The 25693-nt window shown below is 26.7% G+C and overlaps 1 protein-coding gene across 1 annotated transcript in view; it reads right to left on the minus strand.

The window, feature by feature from the left end:
• The window catches only part of LOC111627884 (noelin-like), an 88686-nt gene that overhangs the window by 22059 nt on the left and 40934 nt on the right, over positions 1-25693 (minus strand). The window contains exons 3-4 of the mRNA XM_023371566.1: positions 17970-18065; positions 17550-17624 (exon numbers count right to left, since the gene is read on the minus strand). Coding sequence (XP_023227334.1) covers positions 17550-17624; positions 17970-18065 — 171 coding nt within the window. The remainder of the gene's footprint in view (positions 1-17549; positions 17625-17969; positions 18066-25693) is intronic.

Genomic DNA, 25693 nt, shown 5'->3' on the forward strand with positions numbered 1-25693 from the left:
AAAATGACTTGTAGTAGGGTATATAATTTTTATTATTTGAAATTATACTTTATTTTTGTATTTATTTTAATTAACGGATTTATTTTTTAAATATTTTAAAATAAAATAAAAAATATGTTTTAAATATATTTTAATATAAAATTTAGATATTTATAATTTAAATGTTAATTAATCGAACTGGATTAAAATTAAAGTCAATTAAAGTTAATTATAATTTTAATTTATGAAAAATAATCCATTACAATTAAAAATTATTATTGGGATTCAATTTTCAAATTGCAACCTATACATTCCCTGAATCAACTGTCTGTCCGTCTGTCCTTCGTTAATCTCGAAGTTAAATATGTAAAAATCGAGACTAAACATGGAAAGCTTAGGGGTCGGAGGCCCCGATTAACTACATAAGAACTTAGCTGGACCGGAAGTCATGTGGTTTGCATTAAAAGTTTTTACCTTACTGTACAGAGCGATAAATAATATATCACTCCACCCTTTAAAGTAAATAATAGTCATGTGATTTCATATTTTAAGAAATTAAATAATTTATATTTTAATTTATTCTGAAAGCAGATTTTTTTAAAACTAAAATATGATTTAAAATTGCAGCTCTGTATTCTGACGACATCACAATATTCTTCGATTTTTGTTTTAGTATTAAAATTGAAAAATAAAATTATAAAATATTTAAATTAACAGTAAAAAAAGAAATTAAAAGAACTGAATTAAAGTTAATTATAATTAAACTCTTTAAAAATAAACTTTAATCCATTACAATAAACAATTAAATAATTTGAAAATGATTATTTCGTTTTGATTATTGAAATAAAAAATTTTTATTTTTAAATGTTTGATTTAACGAAAAAAAAACAGGATATTGACAGAAGTGAATTAAAATTAAACTCAATTATAATTGATTACAATTTAATTATAAATTAATTACATTATAAAAATAATAAAGAGTAAATATATATTTTAAAAAAATCATTAAAAATTTTCTTTGTTTATTAACGATTAAAATTGTTTGCTTAAATATACTAATATCAAACAATTGCACTTATACGTGGCTGAACAAATTAATAAAATTAATTTTTTAGATAATATGACCGCTTCAGAATAATTAATGATTATTAACGACAGTAAATTATCCTTTAGAAAATATTTACTAAGCATATATATTCAGACAGCACATGCAATATATGGCGTATAATTTAATTAATCCCTTTTCCCATTTCTCTCAGCAACAAACAACAAATGTAATTAAATAATAATCAGATAATAAAATTATCTAATCAGAATCAAATTCATCACTCTCCTTCACTCGGTTATCAAATATATCACGAGTTTCTCCCACTCTTCCTTTCTGCTTCACCTTCTTTATTATTTATTGTTATTATTTTCTAGTTATAAAATATTAAAAAAATAATTTAAAATTCTATTTTGATACTTTAGCTTCCTATTATAATTAAATTTAAATATATATTCTCCTTTTCTTAGTTGTGAAAGAATTAAATAGTTTTATCTTGCTCCGCATCCTCCCTCCCTCCTTCCAACTCGGTGCTGGAAGGATGAGGATGCGGAGCAAGATAGAGTTGGAAGTGTGAGGATGCTGTTAAGGAATGTTATCTATTCATGAAGAGAAATTTAAACTTAAATTAAATTTATCACTTCATAAAATGGAAAGGAATAAAAGATTATATTTTTGAGCCCATTATCGGAAAGATTAGAAAATGTGGAAAGAGAATTTAGTTAAATGCTACAAAAGACAAATAGACAGATCGCTTCTTGTCTAATACCTTAGCCATTTATGGGGAATAGTAAATCCTGCTATAATACTTTCCCATTCGCTGTGTAACTGTAATCGCTTAGTTGGAACATGTTTCCAACTACTTATCAATGTCAAACGTTTTGTACTGTACAAATTACTAAGATTGCTAGTCATAAAATAACTCCTTCCTCTATGGATTTACTATTTACAATATCTATGCTATACGTTTACTAAAATTCTAAAATTACCATCTAAATTGGAGTCATAATTCTTGGGTAGAAAGAATAAAAATATTCTAGAATATTCATTGTTTTAAATGCTAATAGGTATACATTTCTCTTCTTGAATAAAACATTCTTTCTTCTGCTTTACTACAGAGAAAAGCTGAGAAANATAAATATATTTCAACAATGGAAACTATATTGTCACGTTGTTTGCATTGTTTAAATGATTAACAATACCGAAATAGATTTTTTATGAAAAAAATTATTTATTTTTCTTTAGTAACATCGCATAAGAGATAAATAAATTAAAATAATATTCACATAAACATATTTAACTTTAATGAGATTTATTTATTAAACAGATAATAAAAATTAAAATTTAATTAATGTAGTAGGCATTCGAATGTGTATAAAAGTAATTTATATTATTATACCGTCTTAAATAATAGAAAATGGGGATGATGTTTTGTTTTACGACGATTGTAAAGGATCAAACGAGAAATTGTATGAGTTATTCAATTTTTTTCTTTACGATATTATTTTATAAAAAGTGAAAGTAATATAGCGAAATCGTTAGTTATATACGAACATCACGACAGCAATTTTTACAGGGGGTAAGGAAAAATTTGATATCTGTGACCGGTAGTTACAAGGCGAGGTCGTTATCTAGAAAACACATAGTAACGTCACGTCAGTGCAGAGTCGGCTTGATATCTTAACGACACTTCAACATTTATCTCTTTTCTTGATGACAGAAATGTGCGGTAACATCACAAGCTAACCTTATGGCCACAGTTTGAACGTGTCAGGTTGATTTTCCTTTACACTTCAATCGTTTGGAAGTTTACTATCAAGATAATTATCTTTATAATTAAATTTGTTATAAATGTATTATATTATCATTACAAAACTCTACGTATTATCGTTACGGTGACAGAATTTAAAAGATTAAAACATCTGCTAGAGTAACAATGTTACGCTTATAACTATCGTAACAATGTAATAAATATATCAATTTCGATGTCCTATATAGTAAGAATACACTAAATTTACTCAACTATAAAACAATTGAAATGGATATACAGTATTGTTACTCTAATTGTGTAATCTTTAACTAACAAAATTTAATTGTAATTTATTTTTAATTCAGATTATTGTTACTACAGTAGTGAAGTTTGAATGTGTTTAACTCAATTATAAAGCAAAAAAGAAATATTTATAATTAATCATGTGGTTAGAAACAATACCGAAATTGATATATTTATTTAATAATTGAAGTTGATTTATTTACTGAATTGTTATTTTAGTAGCAAGTAAAATTTTATTTAATTAAATTAATTAATTTATTTATTTTTATGCTAGTAATCTACACGTGATTAAAAATAATAGAAATAAATTGTTGTTTAATAATGAAAACTGATTTATTTACTCTATTGTTACGCTAATAATACATCTTAAAAACTGATAGATTTAACTTAATTATTATTATTTTTTCTGTATTGTTGCCTTAGTAGCAGACAATATAACGAAATTAATAATAAAAGATTCGAAAATACCTATGCTGGGCATCAATTTTTAATCGTCTTTTAATATTAAAATCACATGACTCGTGTATAGTTAAATACTTAAGGAAGGATGGACAGACAGTCGAACACACTGTGGGAATCTACAGGTCTGCAATTTGAAAATTGAAGCCAAATTAGTGCATTTTAACAATGAAAATTGATGCATTTGTTTATATTGTTAAGATAGCAATGTTTGTGTATATTTAAATAACTAATATATTTATTGCATTGTTACGCTAACAATATCGTAACAAAGTGTAAAAGGCAATTAAATTAAAATAATAAAATATTATTATATTTCAACAATGGAAATTAACTAATTTATTACGTTATTACGCAAATATCACGTACAAGCAGCAATATTGAAATAGATTTTATAATAGAAATAGATTATTACTCGTAGAATCGCGTAAAAAATAGATAAATTAAAACAGTTTTTAAGTACATATATTTAACATTAACGAGATTATTTTATTAAGCAAGCAGTAAACGTTAAAATTTTATTAATGAAGTAGTAGATCGAATTCATATAAAAAGCTTATACTACTTACTACTCTATTATTATTTCTGCCATTGTTCTACTGTATTGTAACGTGTAAAAAAGCCAGCTAGATAAAATCGCGTGCTGCTTTGGTTATAAATGATAATTTCGTTTTTTTTCTATAGAAAAAAATATGGTATTTGGCTTTATTCGAGCGTATAAAAGCTAACTTGGAAATTTTTTTACTAATTTTTATAAATTGTTTGACATATTAAATTACTCTAAGAAACGTTGTATACATCGATAATGTCTTTCACACGTGTGAACCTCCCTATAAATGACTGGAAGCGACTCTGACTTAATAACACGAAGGAAAATTAACTTAAAAGTAATTGGTATATTGACCCGGTTGAAAGAATAGTGGAACAAAATTACTGTCTTGTGTAGATGGATACAATCCCATTACCCTTTTTGGTATAATGCCACAAAAGTTCGGCAATAATGCCTCAGGTCAGAAAACTTATCCATCTAAATAAGAAGAGTGCATCTTCTCTATATATCTCCCTCCGGGTGTATATAGATATTCCATTTAAGAATACCCTCCATCAGAAAAATAGCATTAAAGAGATAGAGGAGATGCCATTTTATAACTAGTTTAATGTATTATCATTAAGCAAGATTCGCTCTTTCGTCTTTATATATTTTTATTTATTTATTTATTTATTTATTTATCATTAAATGACCGTATGTTTGTTATTAAATGGAAAATTCCTTTATTTTTATCAACGTTTGGCATTAAACTTATGCCATTTTCACTCCCCAGAAGTGTGAGTAAAGGGTAAACATAAATTTTAAACTACAAGAGCAAATGCCACTATCTCAAGAGAGCTATTCTTTCTCAATGTCTGCAACGTCGAATATCATGATACTGTCCAGAAAGCAGCTATCCGTTTTATTTACTTCTACAACTCTCCCTACAATATAAACAGCTAAGGGTATTTACTATGTAAAGTTCATGTTTCTTTGTCTTTTTCCCCCCTCTCTCTTCTCCTGTCAGAACAAAACTCCTTCTCATGGACATTGACTTGAATATTTATTTATTTATTCTCTTAAATATTGCACCATGAAATATTGCACCCCATTGGCTATCATCAACAACCACTTTTTCAATTTTACAGAATAAGAAAGGATCGACAAAAAGAATTGAATTTATTTAACACCCGCCCTTCTTCTTCTCCTCCTCCTTATCCTTCACAAAAATACAAAAATTCTTTATCCTTACAACCTTATATTGTCCTCTTATCCTATAAAATACAAGGATAAAATATAGAAGAGTATTTTATGCTTGTACTTTATAGGATAAGGAGAAAACATAAGGTACAGAAGAGTAAATTTTTTTATATTTTATTATTATAACCTTATTATTTATCCTTACAATCTTATATTTTTCTTTTATTCTATAAAATANAAAGCTGTTACATTCTATAGAAGAAACCAATGAAGTTTAGTGCATAAAATAATTTTATACACAAAAACCAATTATAATTTTATGTAAAAATAGAAAAAATGTGTCGTAGAAAAGAAAGATGAAATTTTTTAAATAAAAAATAAAAAAACTGATAAAATAATTTTAATAAATTAGCCTTTTATCGTTTAATGAGGTAAATTTTATGTTAAATAATTTAATAAATTGCTAGAAAGTGTAACATTCCTGTAGTACAAACTTTAAGGGAGAAGGAGGAGGATGATTATGATGATGTCTGTTGATGTAATTTCTCTTAGTTAAATAAGTATAATTCGAGTTATTATCCACAGAATTTAGAAGATAATCAAGCATATCAAGCTTAAATTACTCGAATTTAAACGTTGAAAATCATCCATTTAAAAGAAATCATGTTGGAAAAATTATTCCTCTACAGTAGCAGCAAGCATTAACTTAATGATAATTGAAACATTATCATTAACGTTAATAGTTGAGTAAATTGTGATAAAATTTTTTTAATAAATATAATTAAATAAAACATAATTAAGTTCAAATACTGTAAAATATATACATAATTGNGAGTGAAACCTTACTGATAAATTATTTAATTTTTATAAAAATATTTTGAAAATTTATTCGGTGATGGGTCACGTATTTTAAAACCTGAACTTTGGAAATGGTAAAATGATACTAAAATTTATTATTATTATTTTAAAATTATCATTTATGAATAACTAAATACTTTTACTTTAATTATCAAGGATAATAACTAGTTTCTCCTTCCGGGTACGACTTCATTATTTTCTATAATCTCTGTACAATTTTCGCTCCACCGAGTTTGTGTCATTAATTTTTCACATTCTCTAGTCATTTCTCTGGAATTAATAATATATTTATGATTCTTTGAATACATTTTAATTCGTGTTGAACATTTCTTTGAACTTATAAAAATTATTCCGCTCAGTTACGGTTGTTTCTAAACGTTAAGATTGTTTCCAGTAGACTGAGCACGTAAAAAAATAACGTTTGATGTATACACCTACACTGAGAGACTGGATAGAAGAAGAACGTTTTGGATCTGGTTGGGTCCGAACACACGACTTTTGGTAGAAGTATGCTTTGATAACTTTAATTACAATCGAACTTATGCCCTTTACTAACATATAAACTGGTCTAGTTAAGTTTTAAGATCCGAACCCAGGTCTTTTGGTAGCTCCAGTTGAGATTCGAACCGACTTTCATCGTAACACATGTAATATTCTAAATAAATGTGTCTTGTAAAGATTCGAACCCCTGCTCATTTTTAATGTATCGAATGTTCTAGATAAGTGTGCTCTATAGTACTGCAGAGATCTGAACCTATGATTAATATAGGACTTGTTACTAAAGGACACGGTTCAGATTCTAGTTCGTTTATTTTCAATAATTTCCTGATACTTTAGTCTTTTATAGTATATATAAGTTTATATTATTATTAGAAATTTATTAAATTTCACGAAACCAATTATTTTAAAAAATACTCATTTTCATGAATTTAATTGTTTAAAATATCTTTATTAACAAATTAAATCCCTAAAGATGTGCTCAGTTTCACGCGAAATTGATATTTTAAGAAGTTTTAAGTATCAAATGTGGGAAATTGATCAGTGAAGGAATTCATAAGTGAAATTGATCCCTAAAGGGATGTTAGTTACAAATGAATGAAATCGATTCGTCTAAGGAAACCATTCATGAAATTGATCCCTAAAGGAATGTGACGTTTCATGCGAATGAAACTGACATTTAAAGCTATCTTAACTGAACAATAAGGAAAATTAATCCCTAAAGAAAAGTTTTTGAAGCTACCGCATGAAAAAATTATTCCCTGTATGTAATTAATCCCTAAAGGTATACGACTGTCATGTGATTTAAATTAATGTTTAGGGCTTTCTTATTAAGGAATAAGAGAAATTAATTATTAAAAATAGAGAGAATTAATCGTTAAATAGAAAAAAAAATCATTTAAAGTCATTTCTTTAAAAGTGATCCTTAAAACATCAAAATTAAAGGGAAGTAACCGCTAAAATTATAGTATTATCCCTAAAATTAAATGAAATTTATTGATAAATTTTACTACAATTTAAATGATCTATATGCAATAGATCATAAGAGAATGCTTAGGATCAATGTCATACACGTGACTAGCATTTAAAGTGATCCTTACTAAGCAATAAAAGGAATTGAACCTTAAAGATGGATGAAATAGATCTATAAAGAAGAATTTACTATCGCACGAAAGAAATTGATTCAATTTAATGAAATTTATCCCTAAAGAGATGTAAAATTCCACGTGAATAAAGTCGCCATTTAAAATAACCTTACTGAGAAATAAAGGGGAATTAGTCTGTTAAAAATGCGAGCATATCCCTAAAGATAAATGAAACAGTTTTATAAGAAATTAATTTAGAATAATATCGCATAACACTGATATCCAAATAGAAAAGCAATGTCAGAAAAAGACGACCCCCTACAGATAGATGAAGTAGATCCATACAGAAAATTTAAGAAAATATAAAAGAAATATAATAATTCAATTTCAATTTATCGAGAAATAAGGCAAATTAATTTCTCATAAAAACTAATGTATCCGTAAAAATGAATGAAATATATCTCTAAGGAATTAGTTTACAGCCTCACATAGAGATTTATTTTTAAAAAAATCAACAGTATAAAACAATCCCCTTAAGAGTGTGACGTTTAAGGTGAATAACATTGACATTTACAGCGACCCTTACCACTAGCAATAAAATAAAAATAAAAAAAAAAAAATTGATCCCTAAAGATAGATGAAATAGATCCCTAAAGAAAAATTTACTGTATCAAGAAAAAAATTATATGAAATTGATCCCTAAAAATAAAAGTAGAAAGATGGTTGGTTTCGGGTGAATGAAATTGATCTTTTTTCTAGAAAAAAAAAACTTTATCACATGGGAGAAATCGATCTTTGAAAGGATAAAGTGAATGAAATTTATCCTTAAAAATGGTGTTAAGGTGTCATATGGATAAAACTCATTCCTACACATGAAAAAAATTTATATTACTCGATTTCCAGGATAATAAAATCGATTTATTTTAAAAAATAATCGATTATAAAAAATGAAATGATTTCAAGAAAGTGAAATCAATTTTGTTTTAAAGAACTTTTTATCGATTTCTACTGAAACAGAAATTGATCACAGGAAAAAAAAAAGTCTGTCGGTTTGTAGAAAAAAATATATATAAAATTTCAAAATACAATTTATTTATTTATTTTTTTAAACAAAGGATATATATATATATCCTTTGTTTAAAAAAATAAATAAATAAATTGTATTTTTTTAAGGATAAATAAAGGATATATATATCCTTTGTTTAAAAAAGTTTAACTATAACTTAAATAAAAATTCAATAAATTAAATTTAAAATATTTTTATAAATAAATTAAAAGGACCATTTTGTTAAGGGATTTACATTTACAGGACCTGAAAACATTTGTTTTTCTATAAATTACTCAACTTTTATTTTAATTTATGTGAAATTTTATTTACAAAAAAAGAAAAAAATACAGGACGGCACGTAAATTAGTTAACCTTTTCTCTACGTATACTTTGAACATATTAGAATAGAGTAATTTTCCTTTGTAAACAAGATGATAGCAATTTAGTCTTTAAAATGGTAAACTGAATTATGAGCCATCCTAAATAATACGATTTTTGTACAGTGAAAGTGTTGGAATCGGATCTAAAAACTTCTGTGCTCGTTTAATTAAACATTCAAACATTAGAAGTAAATAAATAATATATTGTTTGATAATTAAAATAGAAATTAAATTAAATTACATATTTTTTTTTGTATTTTTTTAAATAGAAATTTCCGTGACTAAATGAAAAGATAAATACATTTTCCTATATTCTGACAGCGCAGGCTTATATTAAGTAAATAAGAAAAGTAGGAGAAAGAATATTCGTAAACAAGATAGGTAGAAGACAATTTAATATATCTTATTTTCTTATTTATAATTTAATAAATTGTATATAACAATATTCCATTTCAATTTAGTTACATCAATAATTTAGCGAAATTGTCTGCTACGTTCGCAGAAACTTGGAGTAGTGAACTATATTTCATGTATTTTTTTATTATTATTATATATATATTTTTTAGTTTTTATACAGTTGTATCAGCAGAATTTCATTATGTATACACGCTATAACACCCCCAGACGGTATATTTCCCATGTTTCTCTAATGTATTCAATTACTATGGAGATGTCGTGTGGAATTATTGACTGTACTAGACAGAATTGTTATGACCTAGCTGGTATATGGTTTGTAAACAGCAAAGTTGTTGATAATGCGGTTGTTTCATTAAATAGAAAACATTATACGAGATATTTTTATACAATAAAATTTTTATTTTATTTTGTTAAATTTTACATCAATCATTTTTCCATCTGCACTAGAATTTTTAACGTGTTTCACTCTTCATACCCCATAAAATATTAAATTAATAATACCCTCAGTAAATTTAATTTGTTGTGGAATTTATATACCAAAATAATTGCTAAATTCTGATAAATTGTTTTTCATAATAAAATTAAGCATATAAGCGAATAAAAACAGAGTTTAATTTGCAAAAAAAAGTGTAAAATTATATTTAAAATTAATTTTAAAAAAATATCTCTCTTAATTTCTTTAGTTAAAATTAAGAAATAAAGTTTATTTTAATAAATTAACTAGAATTTATTTAATTATGTATAATTATTTTAAAAATATAATTGAAATATTAAGAAAATTATATTAAACAACACGTTATTTTTTGTGGGAATGTGATATTTAATATAACTTTATTAAAGTAATTTATATTATTTATTAACACGTAATTTTTCTTAGAATTATTCATAAATGTCACGCATGAGAGGGAGAAATTCGTTAAATGTGACAATTTTTGACGAGGGGAGGATTGTCAGATAAGGTAAGAATATAAGATTAAAAAAATATATATATAAATTATAGATATAAATATATCTATTTTATTATACTTTAATCATTAATTCATACAATTCTTTGATTTATTTTAAGATAGTAAGCCTCATAAAAGCGTATTTTTGAATTTTAAATTTCATAAACAAATCGTAATATAGAGATACATTGTTAAATTGTGACATATTTTTTTTAGTAAGCTGCGAAAAAATTTGACAGATCGTGACAGCAAGGTTTAAAAAAAATCCAAAAAAAAACCCTTAAAATTATTCACTACATTTATTATTAATAATTATATTTTTTTAAAATAAATTTATTTTTTAAAATTAAAATTACTTCGTTCGAAATAAAATTAACATTAATAATAAACAATTTAAGTTACTTTTAATATTTTAAAAACGTTTCCAACAAATTGAAAACGATTATTTGATTTTTATTATTGAAATCGAAAAATAAAATTTAAATTTCGAATTAACGGGGGGGGGGAAGAAAAGGAAATTGACAGAACCGAATTAAAATTAAACTCGATTAAATTGATTGTAATTAAAATTGAAACTTATGTAAAGATAATTATAATTAATTTTTTTTAAATGAAACTAATCCATTTCAGTAAATAATTAAAATTAATTCGATATTTATTAATTGTTTTGAATAGTTTAAAAATACTTATTTAATTTATATTAATGAAATTAGAAAATAAAATAAAAATAAATAATCAAAATAAATATTTTTATTTGAATGAAAATAAAAGAAACTCATAAAAATTAATTAAAATTTATTTACAATTTAATTTATTCGATTAATTTTATTTTATTTTCTAAACTTGAAAAATAAGTAGGGTATATAATTTTTATTATTTGAAATTATACTTTATTTTTGTATTTATTTTAATTAACGGATTTATTTTTTAAATATTTTAAAATAAAATAAAAAATATGTTTTAAATATATTTTAATATAAAATTTAGATATTTATAATTTAAATGTTAATTAATCGAACTGGATTAAAATTAAAGTCAATTAAAGTTAATTATAATTTTAATTTATGAAAAATAATCCATTACAATTAAAAATTATTATTGGGATTCAATTTTCAAATTGCAACCTATACATTCCCTGAATCAACTGTCTGTCCGTCTGTCCTTCGTTAATCTCGAAGTTAAATATGTAAAAATCGAGACTAAACATGGAAAGCTTAGGGGTCGGAGGCCCCGATTAACTACATAAGAACTTAGCTGGACCGGAAGTCATGTGGTTTGCATTAAAAGTTTTTACCTTACTGTACAGAGCGATAAATAATATATCACTCCACCCTTTAAAGTAAATAATAGTCATGTGATTTCATATTTTAAGAAATTAAATAATTTATATTTTAATTTATTCTGAAAGCAGATTTTTTTAAAACTAAAATATGATTTAAAATTGCAGCTCTGTATTCTGACGACATCACAATATTCTTCGATTTTTGTTTTAGTATTAAAATTGAAAAATAAAATTATAAAATATTTAAATTAACAGTAAAAAAAGAAATTAAAAGAACTGAATTAAAGTTAATTATAATTAAACTCTTTAAAAATAAACTTTAATCCATTACAATAAACAATTAAATAATTTGAAAATGATTATTTCGTTTTGATTATTGAAATAAAAAATTTTTATTTTTAAATGTTTGATTTAACGAAAAAAAAACAGGATATTGACAGAAGTGAATTAAAATTAAACTCAATTATAATTGATTACAATTTAATTATAAATTAATTACATTATAAAAATAATAAAGAGTAAATATATATTTTAAAAAAATCATTAAAAATTTTCTTTGTTTATTAACGATTAAAATTGTTTGCTTAAATATACTAATATCAAACAATTGCACTTATACGTGGCTGAACAAATTAATAAAATTAATTTTTTAGATAATATGACCGCTTCAGAATAATTAATGATTATTAACGACAGTAAATTATCCTTTAGAAAATATTTACTAAGCATATATATTCAGACAGCACATGCAATATATGGCGTATAATTTAATTAATCCCTTTTCCCATTTCTCTCAGCAACAAACAACAAATGTAATTAAATAATAATCAGATAATAAAATTATCTAATCAGAATCAAATTCATCACTCTCCTTCACTCGGTTATCAAATATATCACGAGTTTCTCCCACTCTTCCTTTCTGCTTCACCTTCTTTATTATTTATTGTTATTATTTTCTAGTTATAAAATATTAAAAAAATAATTTAAAATTCTATTTTGATACTTTAGCTTCCTATTATAATTAAATTTAAATATATATTCTCCTTTTCTTAGTTGTGAAAGAATTAAATAGTTTTATCTTGCTCCGCATCCTCCCTCCCTCCTTCCAACTCGGTGCTGGAAGGATGAGGATGCGGAGCAAGATAGAGTTGGAAGTGTGAGGATGCTGTTAAGGAATGTTATCTATTCATGAAGAGAAATTTAAACTTAAATTAAATTTATCACTTCATAAAATGGAAAGGAATAAAAGATTATATTTTTGAGCCCATTATCGGAAAGATTAGAAAATGTGGAAAGAGAATTTAGTTAAATGCTACAAAAGACAAATAGACAGATCGCTTCTTGTCTAATACCTTAGCCATTTATGGGGAATAGTAAATCCTGCTATAATACTTTCCCATTCGCTGTGTAACTGTAATCGCTTAGTTGGAACATGTTTCCAACTACTTATCAATGTCAAACGTTTTGTACTGTACAAATTACTAAGATTGCTAGTCATAAAATAACTCCTTCCTCTATGGATTTACTATTTACAATATCTATGCTATACGTTTACTAAAATTCTAAAATTACCATCTAAATTGGAGTCATAATTCTTGGGTAGAAAGAATAAAAATATTCTAGAATATTCATTGTTTTAAATGCTAATAGGTATACATTTCTCTTCTTGAATAAAACATTCTTTCTTCTGCTTTACTACAGAGACAAGCTGAGAAAACAGAGGATTAGTGTACATAGGGGAACGGTTCAAAAGTCAGTTAACTGTGCTTAAACTGTAAAGGATTATAAACGGTATAATTATAACATAGTTTGTGTACTAAGCGAACTGTTTTTGTTAAGTATCTAATAGGATTGAATTTATTCCTTATAATTGTTAACTGACTTTTGGACCAACCTGTATATTCACAGTTATCTAACATTAAATATCAAGATTATTAACAGTACAATGCCTCGATGATATAAATCGAAGAGTAGTATAAGAGTTGCGATACAATTTTTCCAAAGATTCAATGTTATTACTGAAATTAGATTCGTTACGCTTTCATGAGAGACAAGATTTCTAGAATATTTATAGGTGGAAAGCTAACAGGTATGTTTGTCTTCATAAATAAAGACCATTCTTCCTTCTTCTCTTAAGCAAACAGCAAATATTCTTAAGGATGTACTCTTCCACTTCAGTTTAGCAAGTAGCTGAGAGAGCATTGCAGCTCATACGATATATATACATGAGTATACAGTACTTATACTGTTATCAGTGTTTATTACCAAGATTGCCAACACTAAAGTATCTCCTATACTATAAATTTAAATTTAGTATAAGAGTTATGATACAATTTTCCCCGAAACACAACGTTATCACTCAAATTAGATTCATTATTCTTTCAAGAAAAAACAAGATTTCTAGAATATTTATTGCTGGAAAGCTAACAGGTATGTTTCTCTTCATAAATAAAGATCATTCTTCCGTCTTCAGTTAAGCTAAAGACAATTATTCTTAAGGGTGTAGCAGGCTTTACTGTTGGGTTCTTCATCTTTTTAGCAGGGTATTTTTGGCTTGTAATTCTCCTAAATCTGTAGCGTGATCACAGTCATACGTTTGCACGACAACTGCAATACATTAACCAATATTATTAGTGATATAAAAATCGATTTAGGGGAAAGAGAAAGTGAAAGAGGGAGGGGAAGAAAAGTAGTAGAAGTTAACGCACGACAATCTGTAATTATCACAGATTGATTTAGAGAAGATCATTCCGTGAATATTGTTAGGAACAGAAATGTTAGAATTCTAAATGATAATATGAGCAATTTATTTATTGTGACAGTGCTACAATCAATTCTTAGTCATCTTTTAATTTAAAAAAAATCGCGTGACCTCCGATCCAGATCCAGTTAATGGTCTTTAGCCCCCAACTTTCCACATCCTATTTACATTTTAGTAGATGTTTTGCCCCTGTACATCATACTTCTCCTGATAGCATTCGAGTCATGCCGGCCATCTATCTCTGTTCTCGAGGAAATTCTGGATTGAAATCACGAGACTTCCGGCCACGTGATTTCGATTCAATTAAAATATAGAACTTCCATGTCCGGAAGTTTTATATAGTTAATCGGGATCTTCAGCCTATAAGCTTTTCGTACCTAGTCTGGATTCTAGTAACGTTTTGTCCCTGTAAATAATACTTTTTCTGATAACAGTCGAGTCATGCCAATCGTCTAACCTCTGTTCGCGAGGAAATTTTTAATTGAAATCATGTGACTTTCGGTCAGAATTAGATTCTCGCCTCTACGCTTTCCATCCAGTCTCGACTTTCATCTATATAACTCCGTTCTCGATATTGACGAAGGACAGACACAGTGGGAATGTATAGGTCTGAAATTTGAAAATTGCAGCCCAATTATTCTATTGAAAAATAAGACAAGAAAAAATGACTATCTTTACCTTTACTGTAAGAATTTATGCTTATTTTAATGAAAGAAGTTGATGGTAAGAGAAGTGACCAAGTGCAGAACTGTAGGTTAATAAGGTTAAAGAGATTCTGTAATTGCTCCTCTGTTTTTTTGGAAATGAGTTATGATAATGAGACGAACTAAACATAAGTAGTAGCTCATACACTGGTTTAATGGCTCAGGGTTCAATGAAGGTCGAATAATTTATGTAACATTTTTATGATTAGTGTAACGTAATTGCTTGTTACACAGTTAAAAATTAAGTTAGATCATTTTTCTGAAAGTCAACGTTACACCTTTCGCTTAAAAATATAAATTAGAAATAATTTATATTTATTTATTATTAAGGAGTTTAAGACGACTTGATTGAATTTATGTTACGTTCTTTCTATTACTTTGAAAATGTGTTAAAATTATAATGAATTGTAGGGTAAATTTGAGTTTTATATCGTAAATTTTAGTACATTTTTCCTTCGTACAACTAAAAATAATTTTTCGTAAATCGTAACAATCAGAATAAATAGCCATTCTGTTTACGTAACACAATTACTTATTACACAATTAAGAATTGCGTTTAACAAATTTCTTTCAGAATTTGAAATGTGCATTATCTTCTTCAGGAAACTTCCAAAAAATGAGTTTGTTACGTGTACAATTAAGGAATTAACATGGACATAATTGAGTATACGACGATCTACTAATGGGAAAGAAGGTACGCTTCTATTCTAATCCCTAAAGTGTATTCTAGATAATGGGTTTCTGCAAAAAATCACTTAATACAACTTCGAGAATTGCAAATGATTATAATTTGATCAAAATATATTATTCTAGATAGAGTTTCGTACACAATTATGGAGTTAAAATCACTCGAAAGCTAAAAAATTAACTGTTTTTTTTTTTCGTGGAATCACTCGAATGTCAACAAATAGTAACGCTAATTTGAATATTAAGAAATTGCGATGGCCAAACCTCACGATTTGTTCTCTCTCGAAATTGGCATTAAATCGAGTACGGTGATTGCAAATGCTACTTAATATATAACGAGGAAGATCCGCTGGCGCTTTAGGAGGGTGGCGTTATATCGACCTTAGCCGTTGAAATTGGTTACCATTCAGAATTATGTAATTAAACAAACCTGGCAAATTTTTTAACGTTAAATTTATTTTATTCACGTTTTATAATTAATTTAATCTTAATTAGCATTCTACAACAATTAGTTAAATACAATTAGCTTTTAAAATAGCTTTACCTTATTAAAATTTTATGAAAAATGCAATTTTAGAAGATGCCGAGTAAACTTTAGCGCTGTTTTTTCCCCCAAATTTTTGTTTTTAATTAAGAATTTTCCTCCTGTTTACGGCATTTTCATGGAAACGACTGCATTAAATTAATGCTAATTTCCAAGTTATTTATTGTAACAATATGTTTAGAAGATCGGTTATAAAATTTAATAATTTATTGACATTTTACAAGCTTAATGTGGCATGGACATAGTTTACAAGCTTAATCTTCTGGGCTATTATCATAACGAGAGTGACAAGCCAATCCTTCATATAATAACAACCTAAGGGCACACAAAGACAAAGGCTATATTGATAAGCATGTTAGTTATTTAGTTGAAGCTAAAGCCAATTGATTATGAGCTAATTTATTGTTTAAAATGCTCGCTAAATTTATTATAAATATATAGATAATGTTTTTATATACTTATGTAATAAGTATGAAGTAGGNGTTTCGAGGGTTTTTCTAGAATTTATTAGCAATAATCCAAGAAATGTGAGTGAAGTGAATCGATTGGAAATTAATTTTGTTTTTTTATTATTTTTTTTTTCTATTTTCCAGCAAAGCCAAAGGCTAAAATATGTCAGTAGCACGCTACAAGGGGGTAGAGTAATGATACTCAGACGATGTTTCTGCGAAACAGATGCGCAAGATATTGCATTTTAATGACTCTTGTCCAAGAGCCCATGGCTAGAAACTTGATTATATCAAGCACAACAATCTCTCCTAGTTCACATAATACATTCACGATATCCGTTGACCGTAAACTACTTTATTATCTAAACTTCTTTCAAACTTGTGAACTTGTGGTGTACACTTTCTCCTCCTATACGAGAGGAGGGAAAGCTAAGAAACTGGAGGGGGGTATAAGAAGGAGAAGAAGATGGATCGTATGTTTTGAGATAAGAAGCTTATTCCTTCGTACATCTTTCCCAATTATTTTTATAAACCAATATTGAATTGTTTCTCGAATTTGCTAGTTAATTTCTTTAATAATGTATTTTTCTTAAAGGGAATGCCTTAAAAATTTATTTATTATACCGTTTTTTCTTTTGTGGAATGGTAATGGATCGTCGTTAATCATTCGATCCGATTCGTATTCTCGATAAGGAATTTCTGTAAATAAACAGGAGAAATTTTAAGTAAATAAATAAAATATTTTTAAATCTTCGAATTAAAATGAATTTCTTTTTTTAAAATTTTATAACAGATTTACTTAAACAGAATAGAAAAAAAATTTCGTGTTTAACTCTTTAATCCTCTTGAAATTTTAACTCGCATGTTTTTAACATCCCATGATATTTAAATCTGGAATTACTTTAAACACGCGAACAAAAGTAGAAGGAAAAACAAAATTCTTATATTTTCCAATAGTTTTGTAAAGTAGTTTTTTAGATTTTCTAGCTTGTTTACTGCTATTTTTCGCTTTTTAAAGTTTTACTGATCGATAAACACACTTACCAATTCTTTCAGTCCCTGGTAATCCAGGTAAGCCACGTGGTCCCATAGGACCTGGAAGTCCTCTATCTCCAGGATCTCCCTTTTGTCCAGGATGACCTACAAAAAAATAATATTTTTTACCTGTTAAAAGTGAATAGTTTCCTATATTTTAAAAACTTATCTATCAATATTTAAGACAAAAATCGTAGCCAGAAATATATTTTCAATCCTGTTCAGTACGTATGCTGTTAATTAAGGCATGTTAACGTAATTTGTATACTTGTAAACACTTAAATATACGGTATAAATTTAATTAATTGAAATTGATGCTAATCAGTACACAATTTATTAATAGTTCCAAGTTATGAGCAGTTACAAGTATTACAGTATTGCAGGGGAACTGCACAAACGTAGAAGAAAGTACTAAATGGTAGTTGTAAGTATAACAGCGGGCCATTGCACCCATACAGAAGAAAATACTGAATGTTAATGATATTTTATGAATAAATGGCGTCAAGTCCTGCCCATCGGAGCGCAAAACAAGTATTTGTTATCACGTCACAACACAAAAACAGAGGAGATAAACGTAGATTATTTTACAATAGTTTCCTGTAGTAAAAAAATAAAAAGAAAATAGAGTTTCAAATGTAGAAAGCATATTCCATCTTCCTTCGATATGTCACATCCATTTTGCAGTATTTTGTTTTAGTTATCCGTGTTTGTTGAACTGAAGAGACGTTACTTAATGGCTTCACAGGCAGTTGAATCTGACTCTAAAAATATCTCGGCTTCCATCAACTTGTATTTTTTTTTCCTTCTCTTAGAGGGGCGACAAAACCGCAGAGAAACATGCACTCAACTTTCCTTGTTGTATCAACCTATAAATCAGTCCATAACAGGTATTACAGAATCCACTAACCCGGTTCAGGTTCGATAAGAGCAGAGAATTGAAGAGCGATGTGAATGGAACGAAAAGAAAATATAGATGATGTTCGTTGCATCATCCATCTTCTTACTGTCGAATCGAGTTTAACAATACTTAATGATTTTCAATACGATTTACTCTCATTTATGCCACTATTATAGTTACAAAAAGTGAAAAGATTTAAACTTTATGATGATTTTAATCGAATATAAATCCTCCCATGATTATTGGATCTATAGTAACATTTGAAAATATAATTGGAATTACTAAAAAGTTAACATTTCTGACATTATTGTTATATTTGCAGTGATGTTATTGGTATCATAACAGAGAAATTAATATCATAGCAGCATTAAAGCGTATAAAAATCAGTATAAAATAACATTAAACACTTAAAGTAGAATTGTTATTGTAGCATTTAACTAATGCTTCTTTACACTAGTGAGAGTTTGTACTATTTCTTATGTTACAATACATTTTTAATTACGTTACAGCATCATAGCAGCATGAAGTGCATAAAAAATGTAATATTTCTGGTGTTACTAATACATTTTTAATTAAGTTACAGCATAATAATAGCGAAATGAATGCTCCAGCATCACCAAAATCAATATTTAAATCAACGGAATTCATTAACGATACTTAAAAACTTCTGATCGTTATAGCAATAACATTCATATCGGTATCATAAAGCCATAAAGCATAACAACATAACGGCATATTAAAGCAGGAATTAATAATATGGCATCATGGCAATTAATAACATAGTGAAAGCTGAACTGGCAATATAACAAAATTAGAATTAGCGCCATGACAGAAATAAAATTAATGATAATAACATTGAAAATAGTATCATGCCGAAAGAGGAATTAATATTAAAGCAGTAACATAAAAAAATGTTAATTAATAATTGAATAGTATTAAAATTAGTAAATTAATCGAGTTAAATTCAGCATTACCATGAAAATCTGATTAATAATGTAGTACCATTGAACGTTATAGATATTTGTAATTTAAATATTAAATATATTTATTATTTAAATATTTAAATTTATAGAACATGTTCTAAATTGGTTATGCTACTAAAGTTACAGCATTAATTCCGTTATTAAATGCCATAACTTTAATGATACATTAAAACTAATTTGAAAGCTCGTATTTACTATTATTGTTACTGAATTTGACGTAGATACAATTTCCAATTTTCCTAAAGGTATATCAATTTTGATGAAGTCTTGTTACTAATTCTATATATATGTATAGTTTTTTTCGTAACAGATAACGCTACTTGACGTTGAGTTACTGCTAATATAATGTAACTTACCGTTACTAACTTCATTATCGAAGTTAGATTGAATAGAGTAGAGTGCTGTTACATTATTAAATATAAAATTTATATCCATAACTTTTGTTATTGCAATAATAGAAAGTGATTTAAATTGTTACGCTAGTAGTAACAACACAGTACTGATGATGTAATTTTATTATTACATTGTTACGTTGGTAGTAACCAGTGAAGAAAAATATGTTACGCTAATTGTATAATGACTAAAGATCTGATTATTTTATTGTATTGTTACTGAAGTAGTAGCAAATATACGACGAAATTAATATTACTAGATAATAATAATAATAGAAATTTGCATTGTTACGCTAATAGTATCGTGTAGATATTTTAAAAAAATAAATTAATTGATTGTTGCGTCACTAGCAAAACGTAATTTCAACAATTATAAAATAGACATATTTACTGTATTGTTACGTCAACAGTGCTGAAATTGATACACATAATTGATTATTATTCACTTTAATAGTAAAAATGTAAAACACAATTAAACTGAAATAGATATGTTTATTACATTGTTACACTAGAGGTAGTAAATATATAATAAAAATTAAAATTAGAATTAATATATTCATCTTATAATAAAAATTGATTTATATTATTACGCTAATAACGTGTAAAATAAAAAAAAAAACAATTACAGAAACTGATAAATTTAATCGTTACTTAACAGTAACAATCGAAATTGATATGTTTATTATATTATTACGATAACAGTAACAAATTTATGATAAAAATAACATTGAAACTGACATATTTATGCTAATGTTACGCTAATAATATCATATAAAGTGTTCGTATATAATAAAATTGATAGATTCAATTGATTATTTTGTTATATTGTTACAGTGTAAAAGAAAATAAATATATTTCAACAATGGAAACTATATTGTCACGTTGTTTGCATTGTTTAAATGATTAACAATACCGAAATAGATTTTTTATGAAAAAAATTATTTATTTTTCTTTAGTAACATCGCATAAGAGATAAATAAATTAAAATAATATTCACATAAACATATTTAACTTTAATGAGATTTATTTATTAAACAGATAATAAAAATTAAAATTTAATTAATGTAGTAGGCATTCGAATGTGTATAAAAGTAATTTATATTATTATACCGTCTTAAATAATAGAAAATGGGGATGATGTTTTGTTTTACGACGATTGTAAAGGATAAAACGAGAAATTGTATGAGTTATTCAATTTTTTTCTTTACGATATTATTTTATAAAAAGTGAAAGTAATATAGCGAAATCGTTAGTTATATACGAACATCACGACAGCAATTTTTACAGGGGGTAAGGAAAAATTTGATATCTGTGACCGGTAGTTACAAGGCGAGGTCGTTATCTAGAAAACACATAGTAACGTCACGTCAGTGCAGAGTCGGCTTGATATCTTAACGACACTTCAACATTTATCTCTTTTCTTGATGACAGAAATGTGCGGTAACATCACAAGCTAACCTTATGGCCACAGTTTGAACGTGTCAGGTTGATTTTCCTTTACACTTCAATCGTTTGGAAGTTTACTATCAAGATAATTATCTTTATAATTAAATTTGTTATAAATGTATTATATTATCATTACAAAACTCTACGTATTATCGTTACGGTGACAGAATTTAAAAGATTAAAACATCTGCTAGAGTAACAATGTTACGCTTATAACTATCGTAACAATGTAATAAATATATCAATTTCGATGTCCTATATAGTAAGAATACACTAAATTTACTCAACTATAAAACAATTGAAATGGATATACAGTATTGTTACTCTAATTGTGTAATCTTTAACTAACAAAATTTAATTGTAATTTATTTTTAATTCAGATTATTGTTACTACAGTAGTGAAGTTTGAATGTGTTTAACTCAATTATAAAGCAAAAAAGAAATATTTATAATTAATCATGTGGTTAGAAACAATACCGAAATTGATATATTTATTTAATAATTGAAGTTGATNGAAATAATTTATATTTATTTATTATTAAGGAGTTTAAGACGACTTGATTGAATTTATGTTACGTTCTTTCTATTACTTTGAAAATGTGTTAAAATTATAATGAATTGTAGGGTAAATTTGAGTTTTATATCGTAAATTTTAGTACATTTTTCCTTCGTACAACTAAAAATAATTTTTCGTAAATCGTAACAATCAGAATAAATAGCCATTCTGTTTACGTAACACAATTACTTATTACACAATTAAGAATTGCGTTTAACAAATTTCTTTCAGAATTTGAAATGTGCATTATCTTCTTCAGGAAACTTCCAAAAAATGAGTTTGTTACGTGTACAATTAAGGAATTAACATGGACATAATTGAGTATACGACGATCTACTAATGGGAAAGAAGGTACGCTTCTATTCTAATCCCTAAAGTGTATTCTAGATAATGGGTTTCTGCAAAAAATCACTTAATACAACTTCGAGAATTGCAAATGATTATAATTTGATCAAAATATATTATTCTAGATAGAGTTTCGTACACAATTATGGAGTTAAAATCACTCGAAAGCTAAAAAATTAACTGTTTTTTTTTTTCGTGGAATCACTCGAATGTCAACAAATAGTAACGCTAATTTGAATATTAAGAAATTGCGATGGCCAAACCTCACGATTTGTTCTCTCTCGAAATTGGCATTAAATCGAGTACGGTGATTGCAAATGCTACTTAATATATAACGAGGAAGATCCGCTGGCGCTTTAGGAGGGTGGCGTTATATCGACCTTAGCCGTTGAAATTGGTTACCATTCAGAATTATGTAATTAAACAAACCTGGCAAATTTTTTAACGTTAAATTTATTTTATTCACGTTTTATAATTAATTTAATCTTAATTAGCATTCTACAACAATTAGTTAAATACAATTAGCTTTTAAAATAGCTTTACCTTATTAAAATTTTATGAAAAATGCAATTTTAGAAGATGCCGAGTAAACTTTAGCGCTGTTTTTTCCCCCAAATTTTTGTTTTTAATTAAGAATTTTCCTCCTGTTTACGGCATTTTCATGGAAACGACTGCATTAAATTAATGCTAATTTCCAAGTTATTTATTGTAACAATATGTTTAGAAGATCGGTTATAAAATTTAATAATTTATTGACATTTTACAAGCTTAATGTGGCATGGACATAGTTTACAAGCTTAATCTTCTGGGCTATTATCATAACGAGAGTGACAAGCCAATCCTTCATATAATAACAACCTAAGGGCACACAAAGACAAAGGCTATATTGATAAGCATGTTAGTTATTTAGTTGAAGCTAAAGCCAATTGATTATGAGCTAATTTATTGTTTAAAATGCTCGCTAAATTTATTATAAATATATAGATAATGTTTTTATATACTTATGTAATAAGTATGAAGTAGGTATGTGGTTTTGTTCCAGTTTATCTATTTAATAAATAGATAAATTGGTACTTGGATGAATGTAAGTAATAAGGTTAGTGCCTGAGTGGATCAAGGGTGATCAGGTTAGTGGTGGGTGAATAAAAGGGTGATCAGGTTAGTGGCGGGTGAATAAGGGTGATTAGGTTAGTGGCGGGTGAATAAGGGTGATCAGGTGAGTGCCTGGCTAGATCAGAGTGATCAGGTTAGTGGTGGGTGAATCAGGGTGATTAGGTGAGTGCCTGGTTGGATCAGGGTGATCGAGTGCATAATTGGAGCAGGGTGATCAGGTGAGTGCCTGGTTGAATCAGGGTGATCAGGTTAGTGCCTGGTAGGATGCGTTAAATACAGTTTTCAGTTAAATATTGCAGTTTAAGTATACTCTAAACCTGAATAAATTATACAAAAATCCGTTTCATATTACCATAAATTTAATTTTTACGCATTTTTTTAAATATTAGAACTAAAATTCTTAGTTATAGAACTCACGGAAACTTTTTGTAAAAACTTGTATTTAAAACAAAGTAATTTTCTTATGTAATACAGTAATTTCAAGTATCGATCTAAAGATGCAGATGAAAACATTGTAGACGAGACGAAAGTTGTGTAATATATATAATTTAAATTGTAGAAAACCAAGAAAATCACTATTTTCTGTTGTAGTTCTGTAGTGGTAGCACCAGAGAACGGCAGCTTAAAGAACAGACAAAATTCAGTTAATAATAAGCGATATCATTGATAAAGCGTAAAAAGATACCTCAAAAACCAATTTAATTAAACGAATTTGCATATAGGGTTGTCATCAAAATCCATTTTCAACATAAGCTAATGATTTTATATATAGGTTAATCATAAAATCCATTATGTAAAACACTAATATGCATACAAGTAATCTGAAAATTCAATTGTTCAAATAGTCTTTATTGATTTTCAACCAAAAAAAAAAAAAAGATTCATTAATCGTGACAAAACTTAATTTGCATGTAGGCAGTCTTAATCAATATCATTTAACACCATTAATAATTGGAAAATTAATTAATCAAATGGGCAAGAGAAAGGTTTTTATCTGAAAATCTGATCTGATTATCACGTATGTTATCGATTTAAGCAGTAACACAATCCATTTATCACTGTAGAAGTTAATAAATTTTACAGAAAACTTTGACGAAATTGTAAAAAAGTATACAAGAAAACCTGTTGATAATGATAAAACCTGTTGATACGTTGCAAAAATACGAGAAAAACTGCTATGCAGATATTACCTGATCTGCATAACAGTTGTTCCATAGCAGTTTTTCCAATTTTAACCAAAATTCAGCTAATTAAATATAATTTTATGGCAAAATTTATGTGTTTTTATGCAGAAAAAATTCAAATTCGGTTGTTAAAACAAGTAAAAAGTTAAAATTTTAATCCATTAAACGAATAGAAACGTCGATAACTGGTGTGATTGATGGTTAAATGTGGCAAATCTTATTGTTGGGTAGAGTTCAGAAGAAAGTGAAAGTAATGTAGATAGTGACAGTAAAAAGTAAAAAAAGAAAAACAGGAAAATATTTAAGAAACAAAAGAGGATGTTGCAAGATATTAGGCAGCTGTCAAAGCATCCTAAAGTGTTTGTCAGTAGATTTGATAGGTAAGTAAAGTGGTTTAAATACACGTCAAAACAATATAAACACGTGAAGTTATTTTACCAAAGATAACCTCAAGTTTTTCACAGAATAATAAAAAATTTGGAAGGATTTACAGTCAATTTTTATCATAATTTTGCCATAATAACCAACCAATCATGTATTAAGATCTCGTCTTGTTACGCTGAGTTGCTTGAAAAAAATTAAATTTAATTAATTTTTAAAATAATTTTTAAAGGAAATAATAACTTAAACGTGTTTAAAATATACTAAATTATTAAATTAAAAAGAAATACAGACACTTAGCTATATTCTTTTATTATAAATTTAGTATTTGAACACCTAAATTTGTAATGGAATCATTGTCAACTGCGGGTATCAAGAACTCATTTGCACATTGCTCTTGCGTGAAATCTCAAATTTAAATAATTTAAAAACAAA

The sequence above is a fragment of the Centruroides sculpturatus genome, unplaced genomic scaffold (genome assembly GCF_000671375.1).
Source record: "Centruroides sculpturatus isolate CEXI.00-Female unplaced genomic scaffold, Cexi_2.0 scaffold335, whole genome shotgun sequence".
NCBI lineage: Eukaryota > Metazoa > Arthropoda > Arachnida > Scorpiones > Buthidae > Centruroides > Centruroides sculpturatus.